Source organism: Pteronotus mesoamericanus, unplaced genomic scaffold (assembly GCF_021234165.1).
Source record: "Pteronotus mesoamericanus isolate MK-2021 breed Mesoamerican mustached bat unplaced genomic scaffold, CSHL_Meso_final contig_101, whole genome shotgun sequence".
NCBI classification, from domain to species: Eukaryota; Metazoa; Chordata; class Mammalia; order Chiroptera; family Mormoopidae; genus Pteronotus; species Pteronotus mesoamericanus.
Window position 1 is genome coordinate 2,525,001 of NW_026555001.1, and position 27,970 is coordinate 2,552,970.

Sequence of the window (27,970 nt, forward strand, 5' to 3'; positions counted from 1 at the left end):
TAAAACCTTCTGTTGTTTTGGGGGGCGAGCGGGGGAGTGAATGACAATGACATTGAGGCAGTCATCATCTGATCCCTGTAGATCTAGCCCTACCCTGGGGAGAAGGCAGATTTTATCCCTTGGGTGGGGGAGGAGAGACCTTCCTCCCGCCAGGTGAGGCCTCCAGCGCCATTCTTTTTGTTTTGGGGAGGGGTTGAAAAAGGAAAACATAGTTCTAGAGAGGCAGGTAAGATTTGAAGAATATGCAAAATCATTTTGTTTTTATTTTCCGATCCCTAAGCAAAGGGCCCAGTTCTTGCAGTGAGAGGAAGTGATTTAACCCCTTTAGTTCCCAAAGCATCATTTCTTTTCCAGGGGCTGAATGGAGCCCTGAGAGGCCCAAAGAAGTGAACCCATTTCTGGAAAGTGAGGATTTCCTTTCTTTTGCTGGGAAGATCAGATCCACTTTGTATATAATTTTTCAAAAGTCAATATACTTCTATATTATATCATAGTCCTGGGTAATAAAGAATGCTATTGATATTTTTACAGGAGAAAATTAAGGTCAGGACTTAATTTTTCTGCAGTTACAACTTGCAAAACGATGAAGAGTCAAAGTCTCTTGCCAAGGTCAGACTAGTTCAGAGAAGGGAGATTTCCATAAAGCACAAAATTACATAAGTAATACATGTTATGCTAGTAACTCTGACATGTATTAGCAAACATGAGGTTCCTAAAAAAGTGTTTGGTAGAATGCTTGCCTCTCAGTGTCCTATACTGGTGTACACCTATAAATAATTAAAAGGCTGATAATATTGCTTTATGTAAGCAAGCTTAGAAATCACTCTCAGATAAGTGCTTTTGACCTAAATCTTGTAGCTCCTCGCTCTGACATATAACCCCACAACTGTGAAATTCTGTAGGAGATTTAAGTCTCAAACTGCCAACTGACCCCGCCATAAAGCAAGCAGAGATAAAGATTTACAGTCCAACATGATACAATTAGACATTTACCTTCTATTTATTTCAGCGCAGCTAAGCATTTAACCTACTGAAGAGCTGAAGCTTTTTTATTAAAATGTAAATGCTTGTTTATCATTCATTCCATGCCACCTCCCCTGCATCCTACAAATTAGTCTATTATAAATGAAAAGATAACTTTGTTTCAGAGAAAAGAGTAAACAGGAATGGTTTCTGTAAAATCCTTCTAGACATGCGAAGATAAAAGATGACTTTACCATACAAAATAATCAGATACAAATAGCTGTTCAGAAGCAGCACACCTAAGAAGTACTTTAATCAAATATTTAGGTTACCTGCCAAAAAGACCATGATCTCTTCAAAATGCAATGCGGATTAAAGTGTTATCTAACAAGAGCAGAAAACTAACCTTGGAGTGGAAGTTTGAAATGTGTTCATCATAATTTTCATGTCTTTGGATAGAGAAACCAGCTTTTTCAGCTAGATTGCAAAACTGGGTTAAAGTGGTCCCTCGGCGTGGGGCGAATACCATTGCTTTCCCCTAGAACATTAAAGAGGAAATTTACACATTTTAAAACTGGAAGGCAACCAAACATAACAGATGTTGGTCAAAGCATTTACCATACTGCCCTCAGGTAGAAAATTCAATTGTTCCACCCAGGATGGGCATTTACAGTGAAAATAACTTCATTGATGGATGTACATTGAATAAGAAAAAAAATATTTCATATTCAAATGGCCAGTGGCTTTCAAACAACACATGTCATAAACCCAATGTGACTCAAAGTTGGGAGTCTACAAAACACACACCTCTTCTGGGCCCAGTGGTTTACACAAAAGCACCAGATTTTAGAGGAGCTGGTCCAGGGCAGTGCCACCCACGTTGCGACTCGCAGCAGCTGCCAACACATCCGCAACCCAGCTCCGGAGCATGTGGCAACAGATGCCTATGAATGTTAGTTTATTGTGCTCTGAAACTTCAGTACCAAGAAATCCTCCATGGAGACAAGTAACCACAATCCCTACTGGAGAATGTTCACATTTCAGTCCCACCACCAGCCTTTTCTGTGACCATGCTGTCAGACACAAGGCTACAAGGATCTTGGTTTCCAGCTTCATTGAATCCTTTAAAATGGTCATCATTATAGCAAAGCAGCTCCTGACAGTACTCAAATGATTGCTTTTCAAAGAAAGTGGTATAAAGAGGGTAAACAGACTTTTCTAAATAAACTGCATAGCCTTATAAGATTGCTGTAGTGGGGAGAAGGGGAGGACTTGAATAAAATGTATACAGATTTCAGAAGACCATCCGACACGAAACTCCCCAATGATCATGTGCTAACTACTGAGTGCGTGTGGATTTTTCCTTTTCCTCCTAGATGTGCACAAAATGGCTAAGCTTCAGAATCTTTTTTTCTTTCTACTTGATTAAAAGGTAACTGTATATGTCTATTAATTTCAAGGTTACACTTCACCTTGATGAAATGCCACGTTAGGTTTTGAGGGAATCATGAAAATCTATCCGTTTCTTACAAAAGGTGGTTTATCATTCACACCTGCAAACTACTTGTTGGAGCATGTGGTACGTGTCAGACAGTGGGAGGGGCGCTCTATACACTGTCTCCCTTAGTCTTCAAGCCACCAACAACGCAGCATTATCAGCTCCATTTTACAGGATGCTCAGATAGGTTGAATAATCGGCCAAGAAGACACACCTGGTAAATGATTGGAAATTTATCTGACTCCAATGCCAATGCTCTTTCTTGTACACTACATTGCCTCCTTATTAGTACTAGTGATGACAATAATAATAATAATAGCTACCACTGTGCTAGGTGCTTCAACCTTCCTTTAATCCTCTCAACGATTTTCTCAACAACCTTGTACGGGAGGCATTACATTTGACAGATGATTAAACATACACTGAAGGGGTTGAAGTATACAAGAAAGAACTGTGTGGCAGAAAAGAAAATCAGAAAACTATAAAGCTGTTGAGCCAGAAGGGACCTTGGAGATGTTAGTTTAAGCTCATTTGGCAGATGAAAAACTCAAGTCATTCTAGCTGACCCACTGAGTCTCGTCATCCAGCAAATCGGAAGAACAAAGCCTGCCCCTCCCTGCCCACGGCAAGTTGTGAGAATCAGAAGAGGTGATGAATATGAAAATAGATCAAAAAACAAGATTAAATAGATGTAAGAATGGAAGCATCTGTTCTATAGCACCTATCAGTGCTATAAAAAGTCTATCAATTCTCTCTCCCTGTCATCCTTTCCCTCATTTACCTGCAAGAAAAAGCACCGATACACTGTCCCGGACATCGAGTGTGTTTTCATACTGTGTTTACATAGAAATGTACACACTCAGGCACATAATTATAGCAGTACCAATCATTCCAATACACTTAAGGTTCTGTCAGCTTTTCCAATATTAATTGCTATTATCAGGTGGTTTTCAAACTTAGCAGTAAAATTTCATTTTCATGTGAAACTAGATATAATATATGGTCTCAGCAGGGGAGCAAAAGCCTCCATTAAAAAAAAAAAAAGAGGGAATATTAGTAGGTCATTTTAGTCATTTCTGAGAGATGGTTGCCCTTCTGGATTTTTGAATAATGGAAGTTTTGTTTTGTTTTGTTTTTTTATTTTAAACTCATGTGCAAATCTTGTCTTACAATTACAACAGAAGAATTTAATTTTTTACAGCTATTGTCTAAGCCGGCAATTTTCAATCTCTTTAATCTCATGGCACACATAAACTAATTACTAAAATTCTGTGGCTCACCAAAAATATACTTTTTGCTGATCTGACCAAAAAATAAGTATATATATATATATATATTTTTTTTTTGGTTAACTTACCAAAAAATAATAGTAATTACCTACTCTTTTTGCTCCAAAGTGACTTAAAAAAATCAGGAGCCTACACTTGCATATAAGGATTTCTGATACTGAGAATTAGCCAATCAGACACAAACTTCTTATGGCACATGGCCAGTAAGATGCAACTCCATTATATAACCTATATAGGTATGGTTCAAGACAGGACATCCACACCAGATGGCTATTGTGTTGGCTGTTGTTATTTTTTTATTTGACAATCTAAGGGAAAAGAGGTCAGTGCCCCTGACTAAATGGTCAGGTACTGTCTGTTTTTAAAAATTCTTGTGACACGCCGGGTGAAAATCACTGATCTAAGCTATTTGTCATAAGGTTTACAGGGCTCCCAGGCTCTTAGCTGGGTTGGTGCTTGCGTTTACAAAGCACATGCTCCCCACACTGCACCCCCATGTTGGCAGGGCTCGGCTGTTGGGGGCCTGCAACTAAGCATAAGGCAGCACACTCTGCACAGACATCTCTTTCCTCCTGTAGGTCTCAGTTTACCTGTTCTTCTCCATTAACTGCCCAGCCTCAAACAGCAGGCCCTCCTCCACCATTATTCACCCCTTTATTTTGTTCTTAGCGCTCATCACCTCTGACACACATTATGTCCTGTTTGTTACTGCCTGTCTCCTCTGGCTGGGCTCTACGCTCCATGACAACGGGATCTTCTCATGATTATTCACTGCATTTTCTCAGGCCTAATATAGAGTAGATACTCAATTAATATTTGTTGAGAGAATCAACTAAATCTAGATATTGAATAATCTGAGAAATACGAGTCTTGGGGAATTCAAAGGCCATGTTCTATTGCTTATTCTTTAGAAAAGGTTTTCTTCAAGTAGCATTAATAGAGTCAGCAGTTACGATGGGATTTTAAAGGAAGTACCCGGGCACAATACTGTACCCATGAGAAAGACGAAGGGCAAGCAGGAGTTTTCATCTCTAATTACTCAGTTATGAGTTTTACAATGCTTTCTCTTTCATTTCCTTTGAGAATACAGACACCTTTGAGATGTGGATTCATCGTTAGGAGGGACAACAGTACATCACCCATTCATTCAATAAGCATCCACTGAGCCCTACTGAGTGCCTGTCTCCACCCCATAACGAATGGTCTTAGAAACATCCCCCATCTCCAGTGGAGCCGGACCCTTTGTCAGGTACTATCAGAGGGATGTGCCTTACCATTTAGGCTACAAAAATAAAAACAAGTAAAAGAGATTTCAAAGTAGCCCATCACTTTAGAAAAATTATTTTTAATTTACCAAAGCACAAGTGTCTAAGCATTCACAGTCGCAGAAACATTTTAAACTCAGAATAAACACTCAATTGAATGTAAAAATTTGACTGATGAGAGAAATTTGAGATGATTCATTTATCCCTGGAGAGGAGAGAGGAGTAGTTTCACTAAACAACAGTGATATTGTTTACGTTGTGAGTGCAGTTGTTGTTATTTTGCTAGACTAATCTATACTCACACATTAAAGGGTGTGTACTTCTGGAAAAAATAAATACATTTCAGATTCATTTTAAAAGGAATAGGCTATGCCAATGAAATGCCTTTATTCCTTTTTCATTTCCAGGCAACCGGCCATTAAGTACCGATTACATGTTTAAGCTTATGTTTATTTTCTAACCTTTTCTTTACCTGATTTCTGAGTTGCTGCCCTTGCCAGCTTCCTCCTGCTTCCTCCCCTACATTTCTCTCAGTCCCTTCCCTGGCTTCTCTTCTTCCCCCTGCCCCTTAATTGTCAGTGGTCCTCAGAGCTCTGCATACTATTTATTCATATTCTATAAAGTTCTAGGCTATTGTACCAAAGCCCAGAACTTCGACTATCATTTATACATCAAAATTCCCAAGTATATGACTGCAGCATTCATCATTGCCTAGAGACCTCACCCATGTTTTCAGGTGCCTACTAGATCTCTCCATGGGCATGTTCTGAAAGTACCTTTAACCCATTCTGTTTAAAATGGAACGGAGTATCCTTGGTTCATACCCCTACCCGTCCCACGGCACTACTCATCCATCCCCGCCCCCCGCGCGCGCACACACACACACACACACACACACACACTCAGACACACAAGCTGAGCACCTACTAGGTACCAAGCACTTCCATATTCTTCACCCTTAAAATGAAGCTAAAAACTAAGGAGTCGTGGCATTGCCTTTTAAAACCCTCTAATGCCACATCTCCCAATCCATATCACTGTCCCCTGCTGCACGTGGTTCTCACACTGTTTCATTGCTTCTCGGGTGACCTGGAGGGGTAAAAGGGAGACCAGGGGAGAGGAAGTGCTAAACTTTTCATATCCGATCTCCTATCCAATTTAACTGAAGTTGCTTCACTTTTCTGTTTTATAATTTGGGTGTTGGCTAAAAATGTTTTGACCGAAAGGTTCTGCCATTTAAACAGGGTTGAGAACCACTAACATGTGTCCCACTTTTTGGGGACGAAAGGCAAAGCCCAGCAAGACCTGACCCATACCTATCTCTGCAGCATTGCCTCTCTATCTCCCTCATACTCACTTTGTGCTCTAATTAGGCCAAACTCCTTACAGTCCTCTGGTTTGTTTTAACATGGACGCCCATGTCTTCAAACCTGCAAACATGCCCTTCCAGTGGAATGCTTCTCTTGATTTCCAGTTCTTTGTTGGCGTAGTAAACACCAGCTCATCTTTCAGCAGCCAGATTAGACACCCTGTCCCTGTGATGTCTGAGCTGAGCAACTCCGGCTTCCAGGCTGGGCCTCCTGCCCCAGTTATCCACGTCCTTGCGCCCACGGCTTACCCGTACATCTGCTGTATCCTGAGCACACCATCAGGTGACTGCTCGATTGCTTGTCTCTCAAGCTGGGCTTTGTGCTCCTTTAGGGCAGGATTCTGTTGTATGTTACTCTATCCCCAGGCCCTGGCACTGTGTCTGGCCTTTGAGAGACACTCAATAAATGTTTGCTCAACAAATCTCTCAGTGAATACCCATTCAGTCCCCTCTTCTCAACCTTCAGGTCTTCACTAGCTCCTAATTGAACGAGTTGGTTTACACATGACCCATGAGGAATCTTGCTGCTTTTGAGATCTCTCTAATTCCATTCCAGTCTTCATGCCATGGCCAGAGTGATCTTTCTAGAACCCACATGTGACCTCACCACTGCTCCAAAACTTTCAATGCTTCTCTATTACACATAGAATAAAGTCCAGCCTCTTCATCATAGTCTTCTAGGCCTTTCATAAAACGGTACCCCAAATTAACTCTTTAACCTTCTCTCCTGCCCCCACGCCTCTAACCCCTAAACCACGAAGACATTCTTATACTCCAGCAAATGTCTTGTTGACCCTGAAACACAACACACTTTTTCATACCCTACACCTGTGAGCACTATTTCCTCCTCCCAGGATACTGCCTTCTGGTCCCTTCCTCTGAAACTTGGAGTGAACGCCCTTCTGACCATTCAAGACCAAAGTCAAATACCACTGCCTCCAGGGAAGCCTTCCTCAGGCAGCCAGTCACTCTGTTCTGTACCTCTTCCTAGTACCCACCATATTATATTACAATTCCTGGGAGCTCGTGCATCAACCTGCTGTGCTAACAATCTATAAAATTCTCACAGTGCTCATTATTCACATTTACACCCATGCCCCACATTCCCTAGCACAGTCCAGGCAGGTAGTAGGTGCTCAACAGATGTTTCTTGAATCAATACAGAGTCCAAACCCTTGAGTATCACATATTCTATTCAAGGTATAAACTAGAAAGGTCCACATAACAAAAATAGCACCAGGCTATCTATGATCCAGTGTTGAGCCGCCAGAAGCCATTTTGGACTGTCCACCACGGTCCCACCTGGGTGTGTCACATCTCCACAAGGAGTCAGAAATTCCCTGGGGGCAGAGACTAAGCACTGCACAAGCTGAAGAAGCACCCAGGTGGACTTCAGAAAAGATTATCAAGGGCTAAACCCCTACTCTGAAGGTCTTAAGACCACCTGGGGACTCTCTCTTCCCGCACCAGGGAGAGGCAGGCTTGGCTGAACACAGCTTCTCACCACGGACAGGGGAGGATTTGCTGGGCCTCTGACCCGGCCAACAGACAGGAACCCAAGGGATCTTAGTACCGTCTCAGTTCCCTGCACTGAGCCCACATTCCCAAGGCTTTTCCCTGAGATGAGCAAAACAAAGATTTGCATAGGTGTGCACAGAGATGTTAGATTTTTTTAAAAAGGAGGATTCTGTCAATAAAAAGAAATCGCTCTTTTAAGACGAGAGTCCGTGGTTTACATTTACAGTGCTCCTTGCACTTAGGCAGGGTTCTGGGAACTTGGCTGTCATTGCGGGCCCATTTCTGAAGAAAGTTAAATGAATGCCACTGTGATGTTTTTGCATTCTTGACAATCGGTCAGCAGGGATAACAAGCCAGAGAGCTGTCAGTATGGGACCCCCACCCATCTCCTCGTGGTCCTCAGCAAACCCACACTGGCTGGCTGACTTGGCTCCCCTCTCTGCGCCCAAAGCCGTTTCAGAAGAATATCAGTAGATGCCATTTGCCGGTTGTCATTTCTGGACTCAAGTTCAACTTGCAGGCTGCTGTGGCTATTTTAAATCACATGTGGGTCCTCTGATATCAGGCATTGATGATGTTCTTTAAAGGACACAATGCAGAGGGGGCAGCTATCATTCATCAACAAGAAGAAGCCACTCACCAGAGAGAAAAATGTGTGTGGGGGCAGGGTTGCTTCTTGGAATGAGTAAAATTTGCTGATTTCATTCCTTTTTAATATCTATTTTTTTCTTCTCATCTTTTAAGTTTGCTGGAGAGGCCCTTGTAGTATTCTGGCAGAAGTCACACATTTTCAATTTTTCTCACCCAGCAAATTGAGGAACATTTCCCTTTGGGGCAGGTGACAAACATTTCCTGCCAAAATTTGGGGCTACCGAGAATAACTTTCCAAGCACAGGTGCCTGTTTGGCAGAGAATCTAAGCTCAGCCCTGGGATGTGATTGTCAGGGCCCACCCTAGTGGCTAGGCCCTCTCCAGCGTCTGTCCCCCTCATTCATGAACTCGTTATAAAAACTGGAAACAGAAACTTCCTCTCTCACTCCTTTCTTTGTCTCTGGAACTATGACTTCAGGCAGTTGATTTGCCATAGCTAGAAATCAAAGAACCACGTTCCCTAAAATCACAGAATTCGTTTCTTCCCACAGCTTGACACTTGAACCTCAATATTGCAATTATTTCATTCTTGCCATCTGGTAGTAATCTCTCTGCCTTCATGCAGTGTGGGTTGTCAACAGTAAAATGTCCTCTTCGTCCAGGTATATAATCCTCCCAGGACCTACACAGGGCCTGCTGCCGGTATGCAGAGAATGGGAGCAGGGGAGACACCGTGTGCCCAACTATGTGCAGAAGTTGTCAAGGTCAAGGTCAAGAAAATGGTTTATTCCCTTCCTGCCTGCATTTCTTTGAGGAAAGTGTTTAATACTTGGAAAGACCCACCTCTATTCTGTACTCACTGCAGCCAGAAACTCTCTCTGGTTCTTCAAGGTAACAAGAACGAACATATACTCAGAGCCAATTGGGTGCTAAAGCTTTCCAAAGCACTGGGTATGGGGACTGAACACACTCCATATTTTGTAGATGGAAAATGGATGCTTCAAGAGATGAACCCAGTGGCTAGAGAGGAAGAACAAACTTGGCTTTGTATGAAGATATTTCTGACTCCACCCACTACACCTTACCTTCAGAAACTGTTCCCCCCATGCCAACTAGAAATTTGAAGGATTTGACTCGAGTGTAGTTTTTGCTGAGCACCCTGAAAATTTGTATCTCCTGTTGAATTTGCTGCACCTGGAATTACGAACAACTCAGGGTCCACCAGCATAGCCCCCAGGTTGTTTCTCTGTGGACTTCTTGAGGCACCTTCAGCCCCCTGGGCCACAAAACCCTGGAGGAGTTGTTTGGGGTCAAGAAAACAGTAAACGCAGCTCTGACTGTAATGGAATTAAGCCTTTACTATTATCTTAGTCTTGGACTGTGTCTTCACGACACCTACACTGAGCAGGGGGTGCTCCTTTGGGAGCAGAGCAGCCAGCCCTGAGAGCTAAGAATGGTTCAGTTTTTCCTCTGGCTACCCCCCAGTCTCTGGGCACACTTCTAGCCCACTGGCACAGGGTATGGAGCTGCTGGTCTCTTCCAAGTCTGCATGACCCGTCGAGAGTCCACCTGGGTGGAGGCGGAGGGGGTGCAAGCGCTGTGCCTCCCCAGACCTCCCCATAGGGATAAGTTTCCTGGGTGGTAATTTTGGAATGTCCATGTGCCATCCAAAACTTGGACTTCCCCTCTTACAGTGGACCCCTAAGCCCTCAGGCCAGAACACCCGGCAGCCTTGTGAGTGAGGAGCCTAAGCCAGGCCCCCTGCTCCCATTTCTAATGCTGCAGTGTGGTACAGGCCCCTCTGACCGAGCCTCCCTCCCTGCTTCTCACCCGGTGTGAGTAAGCACCATCTGCTCCAGGGCCCTGCCTCATCCTTCTTGGAGCTAAGGGTGATCATCAGCTGTCAGTAGGGGGCTGCTCTGCGGAACCACACTGCAGGCAAGGGAGGAGTATGGTTCCAGGCTTACCTGAAGGAACCGGAGAGCTGCGAGAGATTCCAGTCCAGTTGCATTGAGATCTATTCATAGCTTGGGTAAATCATGCAAATCTGCTGCAAAATGGAGTATTTGCCACGAATAGGCTTTGAGGGGGTGTTGGTGAAGAGCGAAGTACTGTTTGTTCAGTGTGGGGCAGAGGGATCCTTCAAGCACTGTATTTATGGATGATACATTTCTGCAGAGGCCTTGACACCCAAGAGTCTCAGTGCCCTCTCTGAAAGTCCTGGTCTTGCAAATGCTCACAGGAACCACCCACGGCTCACAGAGGGAATGAAGAGGCCCCAAATCCCTGTTTTCACCCTCCACGTGGGCTGTTCGCCCAACCAGGGCAGCGGCCGTCAGTAGCTTGGAGTATGCCCCGTCCTCGCCTCAAGACCTACGCCCGCCTCACGGAGGGAATTGAGAAGGCCAATTTACTTTAATTGACTGCCATTTACAAAGTTTTGGTTTCTCCTCTGACAGGCCTATTTAAAGTTTCTGAGCTATTGTATACAGAGACAGCAAAATAAAAAAGCAACCATGTAAGGTAAAGGATGATTATCAAATTGCTCTGGAATACATCACTGTGAAAACAGATATAAGGGAAATATTGAAAGGTATTAATCTATAAGTCTCACTGAGTTCCAAAGGCTGGAGCAAACCTTCTTTTGGTTTTTAGTTTTTAAAAAGATTTTATTTATTTTTGGAGAGGGAAAGGGAGGGAGAAAGAAAGGGAGAGAAACATCAGCGTGTGGTTGCCTCTCACACACCCCCTACTGAGGACCTGGCCCACAATCCAGACATGTGCTCTGACTGGGAATCAAACCAGTGACCCTCTGATTCGCAGATTGGCACTCAATCCACTGAGCCACACCAGCCAGGGCAGAAAATCCTCTTTTTAAAAAGACTTTAGAAATGAAACTTTAGAAAATACTTCAAATACACACTCTGCAGCCATTTCTGAAATGTGAGTTCCTGTCTCAAACTGCATTAACATGGTTAACCTATTTTAAATTCGATGGTACAGCAAGAGCCTTACATACTTATACGATTTTTTTTTTTAATGCATGAGCTTTAAACTCGTTTTCTTACTTTAAATAGACGCATATTAACTCTCCGTTTAGGCTGCAGGACCTCCTAGCTTAGTATAACAGCCCAACAAAATAAGAGTGGATACAAACTCTGTAATTTACTCACAGGCATAAATGAATATATAAATGTAAAAATGTGCACAATATTTTATGCCACGCTTGGCTTCATTGTGACCTAATGTTTATAATATATAAATAATGGCTTCCTTTTAAAGCAAAGAACTTTTAATACACAGATTCATCTTAAGTCCTTTTTCTTTAATATAAACAGAAATAGAAAGGAAAAAATTCTTTTGCAATAAATAAATACCCAATGACAAAGGTTACCACTGAAGGGATTTAAAATGATAGAAGTCAACAGAAAACTTTCAATATCATACTTCTACTTTAATATGAAGATATTGTTATCAAAGGAAAAGACTCAAGAAATTCTTTGATAAAAATAATCTCATGCTATCTTTGAAGTGGTTTCATTTATTTTACTACCCACTGTGTTCCTTATCAGAAGGCCAAGGGTAAGAAGTTTCCTAGTTATGATTAGGAAAGAATCTGATAGATCAGAAGACCCAATTGAAGTTGGACATAATAAGTATTAAAGTATTACATGACATTAATCCTGCCATTCCATTACTCTCTCCATCTTTGTGTACAGACTAATTATTCTGAAGCCAGTGTTCAGGAGAAAAGAGAAACATACTTACCCTGGGCTGGAGTAATCTCTTTATTGCATCAACAAGGCTGGCTCTGTACTGGTCCAGAAACAGGCTGACATTGAGAAGAGAGCAGAATCCAGATTAAATTGAGTTTTCAAGTTTAATGATACTAACGGAGATAAGTACAGGGCTAATTACACATGTTTACTCAAAGAAAAGAGAAATTGTTTCCTTCTATTCAAGTGTCTTGCTGGGAAAAACAAAAAAGATACTGTGGTCAGTGGCGCAACCAAAGCCAAGTCACCAACATGCAGCGAGCCAGAATCACACAAAACTGGGACGTATGCTATTGTTACAGGGACAACTTCTAAACTTCTGTTTGGGGAATCATCTGGCTGAGATGAAGCTCTCTCAGCACCTCCTGTCGTTGGAGCTTAGTCTCAAAAACCTGGGTGCGCTCTCTGCACACGCAGGGTGCTGTGAGGCCACCCTCCGAGAGCAAATCACCAGCCCTATTACACCCAACCACAGAGAGACCTCAGGTGGTGATGGTTTTTAGTGAGTAGGAACAGCACTGAGGTTAGATTCAACCAGTGACCTAGGACTAAATGGTTCCAAAACCAAAGATAAGGTTTAGGCGATATGTCACAGAGACCATGGCAACTCTAGATTCCACGAGTGCCCCCGCCTTGATCTCCATGTTGGTTTTTTCCTAGTTCACTGCCACCTTTGCATTTTATCCTGGGGTATTTTGAGAATTTCTGTTGTTGCTCTGTCATCCCTTTGGCTGGGCCAGTCTGACCCTGTCTCCTCCAGGCCTTATCTCGGATGCTTGGGACAGAGTTTCCTTATCTGGGACTCAGGTTAGACTACTGGGCGGCCTCATGGATCAGCCATCATATGAGGAGCCTAAGTGGGGGCCCCTACTCCCATTTCCAATGCTGCAGTTTGGTGCAGGCCCCTCTGATTTAGCCTCCCTGCTCCTCACCCAGCATGAGTAAGCATTGTCTCCTCTAGGGCCCTGCCTCATCCTTCTTGAAGCCAGGGTGAGTATCAGCTGCCAGGAGGAAGGCTGCTGTGTAAAGCCACACTGCAGGCCACTGGGGAGCGCAGTTCATGGTTTAACAGAGCTCTGCCTCTGACCCTTCTGCTATGTCACCTTGGACAAGTCACTTCACATGAGGCCTCTGTGTCTTTATCAGTAAAGGCCCACCTATGTGGCTGTAGTGAGAATCTAATAATATATGTTAGCTGATAAGTATTTGTTGTCACCTACTACATACTAGGGGCTGTTTTAGATATTAGAAATGACTACGGATAAGACAAAGTTCCTATCCACAAGGAGGTTCCAGTCTGTTCATACACACATAGAAGGGACTCATTGTATATTTTCTTACTGCCCGACTGACAGATCAACGCAGTCCTTGAAATGAAGTAGCTTCTGTAGGGTGTTAGTTTCAATGACCCTAAAACAGGTTGTACGCGTTCCGTCATGGTAAGGAAGAATCAACATTTAGGTAGCACGTTTCATCAGACTAGGTTCTCTTCCAATTCTCTCATTTGAGAAGGAGAAGTTGGGAAAGCAGTTTATAAGAAGTTTCTAAGAAGTCAGTGCATGAAATGATTAGTAGGAGGTTCTATAAAAGGATGCTTTGAGCACTGGAAAAAGAATACTCCTAAGATGAGCTAGAAATCATATCTAGAATGGGAACCTTATCCCATTCCATCCATTAATCAGGATAACCTATTTACCACCCATGGGAAAACTCTTTTGTAATTCCATAAAAAAAAAAACAAAAACAAAAACTTAAATCTTAGAGCACAGAATGCTAATTCAAATGCTATAAAAGTTTGCATTTGAATCATATTAATCAGCAATGAATAACCATTAAGGATTGATAAATCAAATTATATCTAAGTGTTTTCGAATTTTTTCTCTTCAGGACTATGTACCTTATTCTTTCTTAAGGTGATGATATCTTAAGTTTTAATGGCCAAGCATTCTGGTTTTGTTTTTTCAGAAGGTTATCATTGTAGGGAAATATCTGTCAGGCACTCAGGCCTATAGAAAACCTGGCTGGTTGGGATACACAACAATAAGCAAAAGACCATGCTGAGTTTATACCTGTGCATCCTAGGAGCTGGTAAGATTGTTAGAATAAATAAACACCACCTTAAAAGCTGCGTTTAAAACATAACCTTATAAAGTACTATTTCTACTTAATGTTGATAATGGTGACAAAGACATTAACATCAGTTTACCAGCAAGTGCAGCTTAGCATACAGTGCACATTCCAAACACAGTTATTTGAAAGGTAATGTTGTCTACTTCATCACTCCAAATCAAATTTCCCAAAAGTAATTCTCGTAGTTCTCTAAGGGGTCTTTATTCCAAGCAAGCTCACCTTTCTCCTTAGTTCTGATGGAGAATTTATAACACTTCGTAGGATACGTCCTATGAGCAATTTCAATGTGCTTTAGTGAGAATGATATATAATCTCCTGAAAATTCACCCCTTAAATAAGTCCTAATGGACTCAGAGAACAGCAGTAGCTTAAGTGGCTCTATTTAAAAAGGCTGAGTGGGTCAGTGATTGGGATGGAGATACCATTTCAACTCTCCCTTCAGTTACTGATCAAAATGCATTGACAGTCTAGTTTGGTCATTAAAACACACACACACGGGAGTGCACGCATGCACACATGCACACATGAACACCTCTCTGTAATTCACTTGTGGAATCCACACTTGCTTTGTTCCTTTGATCTGAATCACAGATTTTATGACAAAGGAGAGGGGCTGGGACATTTTCATCACCTCCCTTAGCATCAGTCAGCTTTGTGCAGAGCACAGAGCATTTACGACCCTTCTCATAGGGAAATTAATTAGTGCAGAGGACAAGAAGGCATTTCTCTGTCACTTTTCACAAAAAAGAAGACCTGTATGTAATTTTCAAGGTGAAATGTGCTAAGTTCACTGTTTTAGATTAACTTTCAGAGGAAGAATGGCCTCTACCAGTAGTTATCAACTGATTATTGTGGAGGATGGCATTAACACCCTATTCTAATCTCACTTGGCTCTGTTCCTTAGTTGCAAGATCTTTGGGACTGAGTTTCCTCAGATGAGAGGGGAAAGGGTTGACTACATTTGGGTTAAAGATCTTTTCAGGTGTAAAGTTCCTTGAGTTGTCATTTAGAAATATCCATGATTACAGCATCTGGAAGAAAACAAAGAAATTCTAGAGATCTTTTTCAGAAAAATTTTTTTTCCACAAAAACTAACCTAAAAAAATCATTAAGGATAAAGTAAAAATAATAGAAAATAGAAACCATCCAGTGTACATAGTAAAGATGCTGAGAGAGCAAGTGAGGCGACGTGCCTTCCCCTTGTCTTTCCCTGGACTCAGGCTGTGGGCGTGCACAGCTGGGGCTCACTGTTCTACATACCTCGCCCCATGCGTCAGGCTATGGGTGGCATTTCAGACTTGCTTTCCAAGCCTTTAGAGAACCCAAATGTACAAAATCACTTTTATTTTTGCAGAGCTACAATAAACTGGAAAGCCATCAAACTCTGAATGAAAGCGTTCATTGGATTAAAAAAAAAAAAATCTTACTTCCAGACTCTTAGATTATTGTGATTGAACAGGAGTCTGGAAAGGCAGGCTTAAAATTAACAATCACTTGCTATTCTAAACTCAGCAAGGACTGGGCTGGACTGCATTCCAGCAGAAAGGAACTCACATTAAATTCAACATTATACAAGTCAACCAAGGAACTTAATAGGCAGGTTTTTTTCCTACACCTGTGGTTAAATATTCTAGTATTTTGATGTTTGTCAACAGCATCCTTTTGCAGGTGGGACTGTACCTTGATTTCCCCTTCCGTTTATTTCAAAGTTGACATTTTACAAGTTATTTAGGAACTGTTGAACCATGAAACTATATTTCATTGTCAAAAGTGCTGAATGGTGAAATAATAACTAGCTTTCAGTTTGCCTTTTTATTTTATAATATAGTTGAGCTAATAATTTAGATGCGAACCCAGACTGTCTCTTCTGGGAAATAAGTTATTTCCCCCAGTGCCCACAGAATGTTTGAATGTAAATATATGAATATATGAATGATATAAGGACATAAACATATCACCGCTTGTTGTAATCATGTGCATTTTACATGAACCACAATGTGGGTTGGGAATAGGTTCATGAATAGAGCTTGTTTTCATGTAAATGGGATCAAGCAGTACCACTGGTTAGCTATTCAGGGAATCAGACAATGCACCCTTGCTGGAAATGCTTCAATAAGAATTTAATCCATGTACCTAATATTTGAACTCTGACTCTTGCTTCATATTCCTGTGGCCTAATCCAGATCTCATTGACTGACAATGACTAAAGGATGGGGTGAGACATAAGTGATCTATTTATGTGTGGCACTTATTTTTGGCTCTTGCTATTTCAGATTTCATCTTGGAGGTAGTGTCTAAAGGGAGCTTTCTTTTCCTCCTCTGTGACTTTCTAAAAAATAAAACAAAAAACCCCTAAACTCCCTGGTCCGCCTGCCTAATCCCAGAAGCAGCATCCAGGCAGACACTCAGACAGAGAAACACCAAACCTACAGGATATAAAGAACTCATGGAACCCTGTGCTTCACTGCTATATGCACGACATACATATTATAAACATCACTGTACTTCCTAAGTTTCTAAGCAGCTTACCCATCCTGGGAATATGAACAGAGACCATTACCAAAGCATTTCTTTTGGAAATAATATTAGCATCGCAGTGAGAATAGCTTAATGTTTCACATTTCTTAATGGGAAATTATAAACAAGCTGACATTCTGGCACTTAGAACACCAGGAAAAAAAACTTAATTCATGCATAGAAAAGCCATTTATACAATGAAACTTGGTATATTTAGTTCATTTGAATTCATAAATTCTCACAGAGCTACTAGATGTGCATGTGTTTGTAATGTGCATAAATGTGTATGTGTGCAGTATGTTATATATTTATAACGAGAGCCTTAAGTGAATATGCATTTATGTATACCAGTTGTATGTGATCCTGTTGTTGGCTAGGGAAAAAGACTATTTTCAAACATGTCGTGTGGCTATTTTTTAACCTGAGAACATTAATCAGAAAAGAGCTTAAGTCTTACTTCTTCTGCTTGTCTCTCTAGTACAAATAGGATGACATGGTGTGAGTGTCCTTAACACAAGGTATGAAAAAGACAAGCTGTTTTGATATTTGTGCAAAGGACAAATTTAATCTGAATCTCTTGGCCAGACCTGACTCTCCCCACACGATCAGAGCCTATCCACGTGCGACCCTCGTCTAAACCTCCCAGAAGATCCTGCCCTCCTTCCCTCTCTCTGCCGCTCTCTGATCTGACTTTCATGCTTAATCTGATCTAATCCTGCCAGCCCTATCTTCATCTGTGCAATGAAACCTGGAGGATCTTTGGATCATGTTTGGTAAGGAAAGGCATTTACTAAATTACTTGCTCAAATCATATAGTAAGATTTTATGTCCTTATTTTTTATTAGATGAGGGATGAAATATTGAGACACGATAGGAATGATTAAGCAGAAATCTGTTTCTCCCTTCTTTGAAAGAGGTTTTCTGAAGTTGGGTTTAAAGAGACTAAAGAGGCTGTGGAAAACTAGAAAACTCAAGCTAAAAACATTTATTTATTTATATTGAAGAGTGTTCATCAGAAGAAAAAAGAAAGCAAATCTAATTTCACTGACCTAGGTAGAAAAGTTACCCATTGAAAATTGTATTAAATAAAATAATAATGACGATGGTGATGATGATGATAAAAACTTCCTGAAAATTTCACTCCATTCATTCAACTCTCTAATAGAGAAAGTCTTCCCTGGGTTCTGGATCTTATCATTGGATTTATTAATATAATAGATCTTTAGAATCTGAACTTGTGTTTTCAAATCTAAGGTGTGATAAAAATACAAATAAGATCTTACTCTTAACAGAGAAAATACTTGTGAATTGTTAACATTTCCCATATGCTGAAACAATTATTATTCAACATGCATAAAGAAAATACATTAAGATTAGTTGAAATAATTATTAATGTTTGATACATATTTATCCTGTAACTTAGGATCAGACTTTCATTAACAGTAAGTGGAAGGGGCTAAAAGAGAAGACAAAATATGTAAATTATTTTTAAAAAGCAGGCATCTGACAGAGACTTTAATATTATTTGCATAACAATAAAATGTAATTTTATAATTCTTGTTTTATGTATAATTAAATAACATAATTGAATACATTGAAACTATTAAATAGCAAACATAGATTTTCAGGAAAGCTATTTCCCTAAAGATATTCACAGATATGTTTATTTGTTGGAGCATATATATGTGTGCGCACATATATACTCATCTATTCCCTTATATCAATAGTCAGATCTCTCCTAAGAAGTAAGCTAATTGAGCTGTTTGTGTTGATAAACTCCTTTTTCTCCAGACTATTCCTCTCCGAGCCATAATTATTTGCAATTTGCCTAAGTCGTCCATTTACTGATACATCAAGCATGAAACAGAGGCAATTCCAGAAAATGGAAATGCTTCTCAAAATCAATCTTTGGGAAATAATGTGGTAGAAGTTACTGTGTGATAGAAGACTACCTTATAACTGTCACATGGAGATGAATATTAATTTGTTGAGGTTAAGGTGGCTTTGTGCTTCATTTGTTGACTTTGCTTAGCCGTCAGCAAAGCAGCACAGCCCAATTACTCCAGCAAAGCTATTTTTTCTAACAGGAGTTTTGTGATTTTTATGTACTTACCAGTCAGCACACATAACCATGTCAAAATGTCCTTCCAGTTGAGAGACATCTGTCTCATTATCCCATCGTAAAACGCTTGAGGAGAAAAAGATTTTTAAAATTATACCTAGGTTTTTTTTTTACTTTTGATTTTGAGCTATTAACATTATTTTTTGTGGCACTTGAAATTATTTAAAAGGTATATACAAATTATTTCAAAAGGTATAATGAAAAACTAGGAAAATAACTGTCTGTTCTTTATTTTATTTAGTCTTCAGATCTAGAAGTGGAAGAATTCTCTATCAAATGCAATAGTTAAGGTTTTCTAGTTTTTATAGGTTTTTGGAGACAAACTTGGAAAAAATATCTTTACCATAGTCTAGACTCATTCTAATGAATGAGGTACATATTAAAATCAAAGCATCCCCCATCTGACTACAATAAAAATTTATAAAAATAAATGATGTGAAACTCAGTGTTTATCTATCTTGCCTAGCACTTTAGTTGTGTTTTTTATTAGCGAAATAAGCAATCTGGCAAGATGGAAGAAAAGGCTTTCACTTAATAGTTCTCACTTTTTGGATGCATTTTAAAGTTCATCCATCCTGACATTTAGTCTTCAAAATAGGATCAAGTTTTAAACTCACCAAAGATCTCGATATTGCTCCAATTTGGGTCAAGTCCTAGTCTTCATGTTCCTTGACTTACCAGCTTAGAACTCTCCCATGAACTGCAGGTTCATATATCCAGTTTCCTATTTTAATACTCCCACTTGCATATCCAACAGACATCTCAAACTTAGTATGTCCAATATTAAATTCCTCATCATCTTCCCCCAAATTCATTTCATTCACAATCTTTCTCATCTGTTAGTTCCATCTTTCCAGTTGCTCAGGCCAAAAACATTGACTATATCCTTGACTCTTCTTTTTCTGTTAGATGCACATTGGATATGCTAGGAAATGTAGTTAGTTCTACCTGTGAAATATGTCAAAATCCACCTTCTCTCTTATCTCCTCTGTTTCCACCATGAAAAAAACTATTATACTCTTTCATTTGAATTAATTCATAGTTTCCTAATTGGTTTCTCTGCTTCCACCCATCACCCTACAATCTCTACTCAGGAGAGCAGTCAGAATTATTCTTTGAAAATATAAATCACAAACCTTCTCTTCTTACTACCTTATAATGGCTCCTCTCTGTGCTGACAGCAAAAGCCAAAGTCTTTACAATGACCTTAAGACCCTGTTCAATCCAGTTACCATGCTGACCTCATTTCTTATTACTCTCGCCCTTGGTCTTTGCTCTGGCAACACAGGTCTCCTTATGATTTCTTGAACACACCAGGCATGCTTCAGCCTTAGGGTCTCTACATTGGCTGCTTCCTCTGTGTGAATGCCCTTCCTCCATAGAACGCATAGCTCCTTCCCTCGCCTCTTTCAAGTCTTTGCTCAAATGAGTTACCTTCTTGAGGAAGCCTATTCTGACCATTCTACTGAAAACTGCAATCATTAATTTCCACTCCAGTACTCCTGAAAACCCTTAACCTCCCTTTTATTTTTCTATAGCAGTGATTATCCTTTAATGTGCTATATAACTAAATTATTAATTTTGTTTATTCTTCATCAGGTAGAAGATGAGCACCACCGGGGCAAGGATTTTTAAAATCTGTTTTGTACTATAGTGTATTCTCATTGCCTAGAACACTCCCTGACACAGAATAGCTGTTTAATAAATATGTCATATGATTGAATTCTGTATGAATGTACCACGCATAGTGCCTGGCACACAGAAGGCACTCAAGAAATAGAAATTAAGTTGTTGTCGGAACAGAATGGGTAGTATAGCCAGATATACAGACCACTACAAATGCTTTCTGAGGATTTCTGCTTTTGGCAAAAATTGGAGTAACAAGCATCTCCTTTACCCTACTGCCCGAAACACCTCCTCACCAAAAAATTACACAAAATAAATAAAACAATAGTTTTCAAAACACTGAACTTTAGCAACAAAGAAGAGCGATCTTTGAGGGGGCAGGGAACAAAGTGAACCCTATCACTGACTCCTGTCACTGCCTTGGGAGAGTTTCCAGGCCACAGCTCAGAAAGGGAGAACTAAGGCGGAGGCAGGCGGACCCCATGAGCGAAGGAGGTGGGGCTGGGAGGCTAAGGAAGCCGAGGCCAGTGCAGTTCCCAGCGGAGAGTGGCCAAGGGGAGATCACTGCGCAGAGAGCGCGTTGCAAAGGTCCCGGGTAGTCCTCTTGGAGTATGCTACAGAGCGCCGAACGGTCCCTGTCTGGGAGGAGACTGCTTGCGGTCAGGAAAGGAACGACCTGAGAGCAAGGGAGGGCCCTGGGCCAGTGCTTACTCAGGGCCGGGGATAGTGCCTGTTCCCACCAGTCAGACGAGAGAAACCCACAATTTACAGGGTACAGGGTGGAGTCCTCAGATGGCTCTTGCCTCGGGGGTGGAGAATGATTAGCCCTAGACCAAATGTTGCTCTGTTTCTGCCAAACAGAGCGTAAAAGTAAGACGCAAGAATATCAAATTATTTCGAAATAACTGTGTTTCAGAACAGAACTCAAAAACATATACAGGGATACAAAAACCGTCAGATCCTGAAAACGTAAAATTCAAAAAACTTGGCATATAATCAAAGTTTACCACACATGCTAAGAACTGAAATAATACAACCCATAATGAGGAGACAAATAGAACCCAGTCTAAATCTGATAGACATGTTAGAATTAGCAGACAAAAGAATTAAAATAGTTTTCATAATGATATTTATTATATTTAAAAAGTTGAATAGAGACAAGAAAGATATTTTTAAAGTCCCAAACCAAACTTCTCAAATGAAAATTACAGTGTCTGAGAAAAAAATTCATTGGATGGGTTAGACTGCAGAGTAGACACTGCAGGAAAAAAAAAAAAATCAGAGAACTTGAAGACAAAGGAATAGAAACTATCCAAAATGAAAACAGAAAAAAAAAAAAAGAGAGATAAATTAAAAGAATACTAGCAAGTGGGCTATGGGGCAAATTTAAGTGGTCTAACATACAGGGGTGGGCACAAGTAGGTTTACTGTTGTGCGTACGTGAAACACAGAGTTTATTCATAGTATTTATTCTTGTGTTACATACTTTTCCATGCAAACAACTGTAAACCTACTTTTTCCCACCCCTATATGTAACTATATAATCAAAGTTCAACCCAAAGGGCTGAAGAGAGAGGGAAGCAGAAACAATAGTTGAAGAAATAATGGTTAAAATGTTTCCAAGTTTAATGAAAACTACGAAGCTACAGGGTTAAAGAAATTTCAACTAGTTCTGAGCACAAGAAACAGGAAAAAATCACAAGGCACATAATACTCTAATCAAGTTGCCCAAAAGCAGTGACAAAGAAAAAATACAAAAAGAACCCAGAGAATAAAAAGACACATTATATACAAATAAAGGGCCTCTCTCTAGACCACTGAGATGACTTGAAAAACAACCAAACAAAAATCCCTTTTTCTTGTCAAATAAAATACTGAAAAAGAAAAACCCCATGAAACAAATATATGCCTTAACTAATTACTATGAGGCAGATGCCCTTGTGACCACCGTTCAGATGAAGAACTAGAACCTTGCCTGATATAGGAAGTCCCTTTACACGCTCAGTTCTGTTCACCTCCCCGTTCACCGCAATGCAACGACTTCCCAACCGGCTGTCTGCCTCCAGCCTCTCCTCACTCATCATATTGGACGACTAAATTTGCCCGGACACATCTTTTCTACTTTCATGCCTTTGATTATTTCCTTCCCACTTTTCAAGCCTACAATTCTCTCTCAACTACTTTTCGTCCCTTGCCTTTCATCTGCTACATCACAGCTCAAGGGCCACCTTCCTTGTGAAGCTTTCTCAAATTCCTCTACCTTGATAGTCTCTTTATATTTACATACCATGTTTAATGCAATTAAAGCAGACTCTGTCATACCCTGGGAGCTGGGCAAGTGTCTATCTCTCATCTGGGTATCTTGAGCTTCCTAAGGCGAAAACTTCACCTTACTCATCTTTGTAATCCCCCAAGGGGCCCGTCACAGTGTCTTACACAGAGCAGACTCTAAATTACATTTTAATATATTGAACTGAATTACCCAAATTGGTCTATGGTAGTGGCTAACATGGTAAAATATTTGGGACAAAAAATGTTACTCCTCATTAACAAAATTAATTCCATACGCTTAGAGAAAAGTGTATGTAAGACAGATTTTTTTAAAAAGTCCAGAAAACAAGGCAATGCTATCAAAGAGATCCAAGTAATATTTCTGGATCTCCATTTTTCGCAACTAGTTTGAAATTAGTGTTTCTAAACCTAGAAAGTATTTGTATTTGGTACAGGACACTTCTTCATTGTAGTGGACTGTCCATTGCATTGTAGGATGTTTACAATCTCTACTTTCCCCAGCATGAGTAATAACCCAACAAAAATCTCTATTACAACCGAGGTGTGAACATGGGCACGCAGTCCACCTCTGATTGAGAAAAGCTGGCAGATTATCCCAAAGGCCTCTTCCACCTCTGATGTGTGATTCTCCTTAAATCTCAACAACTAAAGGCTGTGATACAAACAAGAAACTAATCCGAATTGCTGTCTTATTTATACAATCTTTTCCTTTCCACTGCAATTCACATCTTTGTTAAGATGACACCATAGAAATTCAGAGTACAAAGTGAGAAATAAGGTCCTTATGTAAAAGGTAAAATTTTTAAAAAAATTAAAAAAAACTCTCCTAGGGACAGATAAGGTAACATGACCTCCATGTAGTCACCTTTGTGCCGTTCCGTTGGGAAGTTAAACTGAACGGCAATCTAGGGATAAAATGGGCTTATCAAAGTGTGGTCTGCATTCCACATAGGTAAGGACGACCTGAGGAGGTCATTAAAATGTCAGATTCATGAATCTCAGCCCCAGGATGTCCAATTCAGTAAGGAATATTTATTTTTAAAATAAGCATCACAAGTAATTCTCATGAAGGTGGGTCACAGACCACTTTGAGAAACCCTGTTCCAGAAGATCTTTACAGGTATGGATTCAGATTTAGAACACTCTTCAGCCATACCTTAATTGTATGTATCAAATGTCTTTATTTTCAAAAGGAGGATTTTACAGAGGGTGGCCCTAAAGACAGAATTGTTTAACAACACTCCCGCTGGACTGCTAAGGGTAGGAAGCAACAGCACAGATGAACCAAACCAGGACTTCATCTATGTAAACTCCTTGAAACAGATTACCTGACCAACATCATTGATTTTACCCTGAAATGAAATTAATTTACATTTCCGGACTAGGAATAAAGCTTGGGGAAAGGGGAGGGGAGTTAAAAGTAGGTCTCAATGAAATTTTTATCTCAGAAGATCTACAAGACTGGTTAACTACAGACAATTGAGTGTTGACTGTTAAGTCGGGTCCTGTTCTTTCTTTGTAAATACATGACATCTATAAAATAAACTAAGGAATACAGTGGATAGAATTGGCTTGAATGAACAGAAATCTGAACACTTTGAGAGCAATGAAACACTATAGATACCCTCAGAGAGAACTCTATTCATGGTTCTCAAGTGAGATCTCAAGATCAGCAACATCAGCGACACCTGGAAACCTGTTAGAAGTGCTCAGGCTTGGGCCCCGCCCCAGTCTCTCGGGTGATGGGGCCCAAGAGTCTGTGTCATAACAAGCTCTACAAAGGATTCTGACACTAAGGTTTGAGAACTGTCACTCCAGTTTATCACCTCCATGTGTCTGGCCTGACTTTAAAGCTGATCCCACCCTCTGGCATTGTGTTTTTGTCTGTAAGTTGGCTGAAATAAACTTATTTCAGAGTCCAAAAAGAGGACAGATTTGCTTAACATTTGGACCCCCTATGTTGGTGACCAGTATATTCCATACTGGTTAAGGAGAACTGAAAAGAATTTTTAGGTCTTGGAAGAAAGATACTAATTATACTTTCCATTTCAAATACCTCTGAGTCTATGATTATGACAGCTGATTGACTTACATGGTAGCAAAACAAAATGACAATAAAAATTTAGAATTAGTTCTAATTTCATATCAAATTACAACTATGTGCCATTTGACATGAAATCACAAAATTAATTATTGCTTGTTTGGGTTTTCATTTACTTTTTTCTTTTTTCCTTTATTTTTTCAAACTTATGATATTTCAACATAGTGCATTTTACTGTAGGAATTTCACACCAATTTCAAATTATAACTTCCAAAATAATGGGGTAAAAATTGTTATGACCCAGCATTATGTTAACAACTTAGGCTGACCCATATTAGGTGGTACAAAATATAAAAAAGCCTCCAAACTCTTTTAAGAAGCCAGTACACCAGTGATAGTAAAACCTAATAATGATGACACAATAAGATTATGGACCAATGTTATTGATGAATATCAATGAAAAAAGCTCAGATAGCATCATACACTGCTGGTGGGAATGTAAAATGGAGCAGCCACCAAGGAAAACAGTCTGGAGTTCCTTAAGAGATAAACATAGAGTTACCATATGATTATATACACCCGAAAGAAATGAAAGTTACCACAAAAATTTGTTCACAAGTGTTCCCAGAAGCATATTCATATGAGTCAAAAAATGGAAGCAACCCAAACATCCATAAACCAATGATGAATGGATAAATAAAATGTGGTATATTCATGCAAAGGAATATTATTCAATCGTAAAAATAATGACATCCTCATACATTCTAAAACATGGACAAACCTCAAAATACTCTATTAAGTGAAAGAAGCCAGGCTTGAAAGGCCACATATTGTATGATTCTATTTATGTGAAATGTCCAGAATATGAAAATCCATAGAGACAGAAAGTAGGTTAGGGGTTGTCTGGCTCTGGGGAGAAAGGGTGGCGGGAATGGGGAGTGTCTGCTGGTGGATGTGGGGATGATGGAAATATTCTAAAGTTGATTGTCATTGTTGTACAACTCTGTGAATATACTAAAAGGCACTGAGCTGTATACTTCAAGTGGGTGAGTTGTATGGTATGTAAATTATAGCTCAATAAAGTTTTTACTTAAAATATGCCAGGTAACATGTTATTAGAATATAGCAGTATGTTAAAAGAAGAATTAAAATACTATGACCAAGTGACTAAATATGCAAAGATGTAAAATATTAGGACACCCGTTCATTTGAACTATCATAGTCGGAGATGAAATAAGAAAAACAATTTGATTACCTCCATATATGCTGAAAAGACATTTGCTCAAGTTCCATATTTATTTATGGTAATTTTTTTTAACAGGAGTCCGTAAAAAATTCTTTAACAAGCCCTGGCTGGTGGCTCATGCGGTTGGAGCGTTGTTCTGTACACCAAAAGGCTGTGGGGTTCAATTCCTGGTCAGCGCACCGACCTATGTTGCTGATTTTATCCCAGGTCAAGGTGCATATGGGAGGCAACTGATCGATATTTCTCTCTCACTCTCTCTCAAATCAATAAAAACATATCCTTGAGTGAGGATAAAAAATTTTCCTTAACAAGATAAAAAAACATTTTTTTGATGAAAAACTAATGTATACTTAGCGGTGAAATATTAAAGGATTTTGAAAGGAGGAGACTCAAAGGTGCCTATTATTTAGTATCATTCTGGAAATTTTTAGCCAATAAAATTATACAAGAAAAGAAAAGAGAGGTATAAGAATCAGAAAGAAATCAAAATTGTCATCATTTACAGATGATATAATTATTTATTTAAAATATTCAAGAGAATAAATTGACAAACTATTAGAAATAATAGCTCACTGAGGTGACTAAATATTTACTACATGAAACCCTATACCTTTCTTTATATATACACAAATAACAACACAAATTTATTTTAAATTTTCTCTTTAGAGAGATCTTTAGAAAGATTTTCAATGCTAGCGAAATGCCTAAAAAGCCCCTAACACACCCTGTCCATGGGTAGGAAGACTCAAAGCCATAGAGATGTCAAGTCTTAGTAAATTATACCTCTCAAGGAAAATGCCAATATAATAAAAATACTAACATAATTTTATAATAGTCTAGGAAGAAGGAATAATATCAACAGTCTAGTCTTTAATGTATATAAAATTACATTACAAAGTTCAGTAATTTCCATAATTTGGTATGAGTAGACAAAGCCCACTTCTAAAAATTTGCTCTGTACGTATACTTGCAGATGTACAGTGTATGTACAGATGTGTTTCACTGCAGGACTGTTTGTAATAGCAAAATAGTGGAAACAAATTATGTCCATTATTAAAGTAAAATATCATTTTTTAGCAATAGATTATAATGTGATCATAGTCTAAAAATTTTTTTCAAGGTTGCCTCTTGTCCATTTAAAAGTGACAAAATCTTTTGAAAATGAAGACATTTTAATTTGATATGTAACTTCTGTGATATAAATATCTATCTATGAATGAGGGATTTTTTTTTTTCTCCTTAAAACTAGAAGACACTTTCACTGAGAACACAGTAGTCTGACCTGCACACTTTGCTATCAAAGTAGAACTTGGATGATTTTTGGTAGCGAGGTTTTACCTCGGTGAAGAGTAGGGACCAGCATGTCCAAAGAGTAAAAACAATGTTACTCTAGAAGAAAAGGCCTTAATTAAATTTGCTACAGTTTAGAGGTCCCCTAAAAATACAGTGTCCCATATTTTAAAATCTGGCTCATTTTTTAATAGGAAAAAAGAACTCTATCAAAATATATGAAACTGAACAACATTCCTGTAGGAGTTTCTTTGGTGTAAAAAAGCTGGGGCATGAGTTTTTCTATAAGCTTGGCAAGCAAATAAAAAATGTTATGTTAGCAATAGAAAGTACACATAGTAATTTCATTTTTCCATATCTAAGATAGCAAAAAAGGAAACAGAACTCTGGCATCTCTAGAATTCTCAGCAGTTCTCAAGATTATGTTACCATAGTTC

At 39.5% G+C, this 27,970-nt stretch overlaps 1 protein-coding gene across 4 annotated transcripts in view; it reads right to left on the bottom strand.

Annotated features, from left to right (window-relative positions):
- Positions 1 to 27,970, bottom strand: part of CAMKMT (calmodulin-lysine N-methyltransferase) — a 338,172-nt gene that overhangs the window by 9,217 nt on the left and 300,985 nt on the right. For 3 of the 4 annotated variants that reach the window (XR_008528621.1, XM_054567055.1, XM_054567065.1), the window contains 3 exons: positions 19,030 to 19,104; positions 12,262 to 12,325; positions 1,370 to 1,501 (listed from right to left, as the gene is read on the bottom strand). Coding sequence is in view for 3 of the 4 variants with exons in the window: in XM_054567055.1 (XP_054423030.1) it covers positions 1,370 to 1,501; positions 12,262 to 12,325; positions 19,030 to 19,104 (271 nt within the window). In the remaining variant the exon portion in view is untranslated. The remainder of the gene's footprint in view (positions 1 to 1,369; positions 1,502 to 12,261; positions 12,326 to 19,029; positions 19,105 to 27,970) is intronic. The other variant, XM_054567074.1, reaches the window with a different exon arrangement.